The sequence below is a fragment of the Mastomys coucha genome, unplaced genomic scaffold (assembly GCF_008632895.1).
Source record: "Mastomys coucha isolate ucsf_1 unplaced genomic scaffold, UCSF_Mcou_1 pScaffold21, whole genome shotgun sequence".
NCBI classification, from domain to species: Eukaryota; Metazoa; Chordata; class Mammalia; order Rodentia; family Muridae; genus Mastomys; species Mastomys coucha.
Window position 1 is genome coordinate 165,869,321 of NW_022196904.1, and position 4,799 is coordinate 165,874,119.

At 49.7% G+C, this 4,799-nt stretch overlaps 1 protein-coding gene across 4 annotated transcripts in view; it reads right to left on the minus strand.

The window, feature by feature from the left end:
• The window catches only part of Pank1 (pantothenate kinase 1), a 67,400-nt gene extending 63,106 nt beyond the window's left edge, over positions 1-4,294 (minus strand). Inside the window, exon 1 of one of the 4 annotated variants that reach the window (XM_031390146.1) lies at positions 3,237-4,294. In XM_031390146.1, coding sequence (XP_031246006.1) covers positions 3,237-3,825 — 589 coding nt within the window. In that variant the 5' untranslated portion in view covers positions 3,826-4,294. Of the gene's footprint in view, positions 1-2,428; positions 3,203-3,236 lie in introns of those variants that run through there. The other 3 variants (XM_031390145.1, XM_031390148.1, XM_031390147.1) reach the window with 3 other exon arrangements.
• Positions 4,295-4,799: the final 505 nt, after the last annotated feature.

Here is a 4,799-nt window from a genome sequence, read left to right on the forward strand (position 1 = left end):
GACATGAGAATATAACTAAATGCTCATGCCTCCGGCAGGCTAGATAACTAGCATAAAGATCACTTGGAAGATTTGTCAGCTCTGAAACATCATGGAATTCTGCAGGTATCAGGAACAACACCTAGTTTAACGCTAGCATTTCTAGAAAACTGATACTATAGCGGACATCATGACTGTTAGGTAGCAGGGGGCAGGCAAAATAAGTGAGGAAACCTGAAGAAGTTAGTCTTAAGGCCTCCAGAGAGTATGTAGGAGGAAACGACACGTAGATGGACATTACGTAGATAACTTTCTCCTTTCTTTGCTTAGTAAAACCAACAAGCAACTGATTTGACTTTTGGACAGTGCTGGGAGATAAACCCAGGGAGTTTTGAAGGCCGGACGCTTCCATCTTCTGTTACTGAGCTATTCCTCCAGCCTCCTGATTTGATTTCTAGATGAGAACACCTTCATCCTGAGAGGGTGGGTTTAAGATTTTGGTCTTAAGATTTACAGACTGTTGTTGTTTGTTTGTTTTTAAATTTGTATGTATGTGTGCATTCCACATGTGTGCAGACACCCTTGGAGACCAGAGGAGGGTGTCAGCTCGGATAGGGCTGGAGTTAGTCAATAGGGCTGGAGTTACAGCTGATTGTGAGCCTTCTGAGGTGGGTGCTGGAAACCAAACTCTGGTCTTCTGGGAAAGCAGCACATACTGCTAAGCCATCTCTCTTGTGCTAAAACTAGTTTTAAGTAAGAAATTTTAGTAGTGAAATATACAGATGTATGCCTTAGGGCATGCAAACTGTATTTCAGCAGGGTATGTTCAGAGCTGAAGAGACAGCTCAGTAGTGAAGCACATTGGCTGCTCTTGCAGAGGACCAGGCTTAGTTCTAGCACGTAAATGGTGGCTCCCAACTCTCTGTAACTCCAGGACCAGGGATCTGACACCTTCTTTTTTACCTCTGATGGCATCAGGCATGCATGTAGTACAGGTAGATACATGGTGGGAAAACATTCCTATACATAAAAATAAAAGAAAATCAATGTGTGCTCAAATCTAAGAAAATTAAACATAACAGGATAATGAAAAACGAGTGTTGATTCGGTCCTTTAAAAAAAAACTGTAAATACACCAGGCTGGTGACACACTCCTTCAATCCCAGCACTCAGAAGGCAGGACCAGATAAATGTTTGTTTACAACTACCCTGTTCCAGGCCAGCCAAAGCTACATAGCGAGTCCCTAACTCAAAACACAAAACAAACAAAAGTTGTAAATAAGCCAAGTATGATGATTTATTGTAGAGGCCAGAGGATCAAAGAGCTCAAGGTTATTCTTGGCTGCACGTGGAGTTTGAGGCCAGCCTGGGCTACATGAGATCCTATCTCATGAAAACAAAGTAAGTAAATAAATAACTTATAAATAACTTAACAGAATGTATAAATAAAAGAAGAATTAAAAGCTTTTTTTTTTTTTGTAAGAAACACAAACCACTTAGCTTCTGATACAAAGTGCACAGGCAGAAAATGACATCTTCTGGTATTGTAAAATAATTCCAGAGGCCAGAAAGACAGCTCAGCAAGTAAGGGTCCTGGTCACCAAACCCATCAATGTGAGTTTGATGACCCGAGTGTCATCATGTGTCAGGAGAGACCAACTCTTCCAAGTTGTCCTCTGACCTCCTGGACTGCTGAGCATGCTCACATCCACATACCCACCACCTTTAAGTTTTAAGTGTTAGAAAACTAAAAAAAAAAAAAAAAAAAAAAAAAAAAAATACAAAAAGAAAAAACTTCAAACCAGCCAGTGCCTATCTAACACCCCAGCGCCCCACAACTCACCCTGTAGGTCAGACTGGTCTTAGGCTTGAGATTCTCCTTACTCAGCCTCCCCAACGTTTCTCTTTCTTAGAGTCTAGTTACTGTTGTAGAAAACTAGAGTAAACTCTTTAAAATGGAGACCAGAGAAATAAGTAAAGTGTGGGTTCATGGAAGTAAAACAAACGAAATAAGACACAGGTATCAGCCAATCTGAAGTTCATAAAATAATTTTCCAAGAGCTATAAAGAAATGCGCAAAAAAACAAAACAAACAAACAAAAAACCACAGATGCTAAATAACCATCTTATAGCCATGCCAAATCAAATCTGCTGGGAATTCCCAAACTCCACACACACCTTAACATTTCAAAGTGCAAGCACTGGATTCACCCAGACGTGTTAAAGCTTTTCTCAAAGTTTTAGAAACGAATGCGTTGCAGAAAGGCTATGAAAACTATGAAGAAAAAAAATTATAAGCAAAGATAGAAGGAGTTACGCTGTTTGCCAAACATCAACCTTTTACAGAAATTCAAACCCAATTTAATCACTTCCCAACACCGAACAGTTAATCTATATGCAACAGGTACACGTTTGAATCCGATCGCTCACTACCGTGTACTCTACTTACTTTGCTTTCTGCCATTTATAAGCTTCATTAAAGACACCCACAAAGAGGTAACCAGTTGAATGGAGTTAGGCTCAGATAAGGGGGGGAAAAAAACAAAACAAAACCTTTAATCTCTACCTACAAACTGACATCCCAGAACGTCAGGTGGGGAAGGTACCCTTTACAGTCTACCATTATATATACAAGCGTCAGATTGTGAAACAACGCACTTTTCGGGGCTGTACAATTACCAACACTCAACTCTACCCACTCCAAGGTGGTGGGGGGGAGAAATCCATCTGCGGTCCTCATTGGTCCACACAGTTCCGGCCCACATGGTGTCAGTGGGTGTTTCCCTCTACACAAGCCTTCTCACTGGCTGTGGGGAAACACTGTTTAATAGGCTGTGATTTGGGGGTTTGTCAAACTCCACGCCTCCTTAAGCTTGCCAATGGGCCCGAGATACTGGCGGTTACTCTGCGATTCAAAGGGCAAACTGGTAGCCTGAGTTGCACGCCCCAAAAATGTGCTCGGAGAAGGGAGCAGTGAGACTGGGGCTGTGCCAGCCCGCCCTCCCCCTAGTCCCAGACCCGAGATCAGTCGGGTGTTCGCCCCCGGCCACCCCTAAGAGCGGGCAGTGCGCTCGCTTTGCCTCTACGGTGACCGATGGAGCAGCTCCAGCTAGTGTCTGCCCGACCCATCAAGCGGATGGGACTAGCCAGGCGCCACCTTGGGCGCCCGACGCCTCTAGGGAGGACGCAGTCCAGAGCGGCGCTCTGCCGCCCCCCTCGACCGCGGGCACCGGCGCTCCCCTGCCGGCAGGACTTACGCGGCCTGTTCTTCCTCCCGGAGTCCATCCTCCTCCGCAGCCGGCATTTCTTGGCCGGAGAATCATGCTGAGCGAACAGCGGCTGAGGCTGCGGCTGCGGCAGAGGCTGCGGCTGCGGCTGCGGCTGCAGCTCGGACGGGAGCTGGAAGCGTGGGGGCGGCGGGTCGCGGCTGCAGGCGGCCGGCGGGTGGAAGCCGTTGTGCAGCAGCCCGTTCACGGCGGCCGCGGCGCCCTCGGGGGCTCCCGGGGACTGCAGGGCCGCGCGCTCGTGCTGCGCGCCGCGGTCGCCCATGCCCGGGACCGGCGGGGCGGTGCGCGGGCTCCGGCTCAGGCAGCCTCGCTGGAGGTCACGGTCGGCCGTCCTCCCGCCTTCCGATCCATCCTGGGGCTTGCTCTCCGGCAGCCTCGGCGCCGCGGCCGGGGGCTGGCGGCCGGGGCGCTCCTCCCCTCCTCCCGTCGGCGTCCTCACGTCTTCGGCGAGCTGGGCCCCGCGCGCCGGGCTTGCTGCTCCCGCCCGCGGCGTGTCGGCATCGCGCGCCGCTGCGGGAACCTCCGCGGACCCCGGCCGGGGAGCCCGCCTCCCCCTCATCCCAAGGCCGAGCCACTTCAATTGCGGCTTCCTCGCCTCCCAGACCTGTCCCCGCCACTGAGCATGCCCAGTCCTACCCGCCACCGCCACCGACGAGTTTCAACGTGCGGAATGAAGTTCTCGGGGTTTGCGAAGAGGAGATAGGCGGATCGGGCTTTGTGTGGCGGAGCGAACCTAAAGGGTACTGGGTAAGGTAGGCACGAGACAGCCAGAAGCCTCGAGAGAAATGCCGGAGGAAGCCAGATATTTGCAGAGGTTTCAGGTTTGCTAATCCTATCCCCAGTGGGCTAGTACCTTCACAAGGTCACCCATGCTCACATCCCCGCCCCCCGAAAGTGTGTGTGTGTGTGTGTGTTGTGTGCCGGCGCGCGTGCGTTAATGTGACCAAACTACTCCCAGGTCTGAAGGGAGGGAAGAGAACAATTATTTATAGAGGGGTAGGCAGCCTTGGAGAAGGAGGGGAGTGAAATTCCTTGGCTGGCACACGCACACAAACAGCTTGTGTTCTCGAGTTAGTTGTCCTTTGCAAGAGAGGAAACCCAGGAAGAGAGAGTAAGGACAGTGAAGGACAAAACTAGGCAGGAATAACCGGTGCTGGAAGAAACCAAGTAAACAGAAACGATCCCAAGCTATAAAAAGCTTATTCCTCACCCAGAAAAGACCGGCGGGGGACAATGCCCTGTTCTGTTATTTATGAAGTAAAAAGTTGCCCTGGTTATGAGAAAGGGAACCAGCGCCATGGTAGCCCTCCGAGTTAGCCCTCAGTTCTGATTCCCACTGTCACTGAGCAAAAGACAAAATCAGTACTTAACACACCTGTTACTGGCAGTGCCCAGCAAGGGGGACACATTTAGGTGTTGGTGACTTCTTGAGGCGTTAGCTTTTGTGTCTGTCCCAAGGGGACTCTTGTGTTTCACAAAAGCACCTAATGGAACCTTTGCACATAATAAATGCTCACAAGGGTCTAGTGTAAA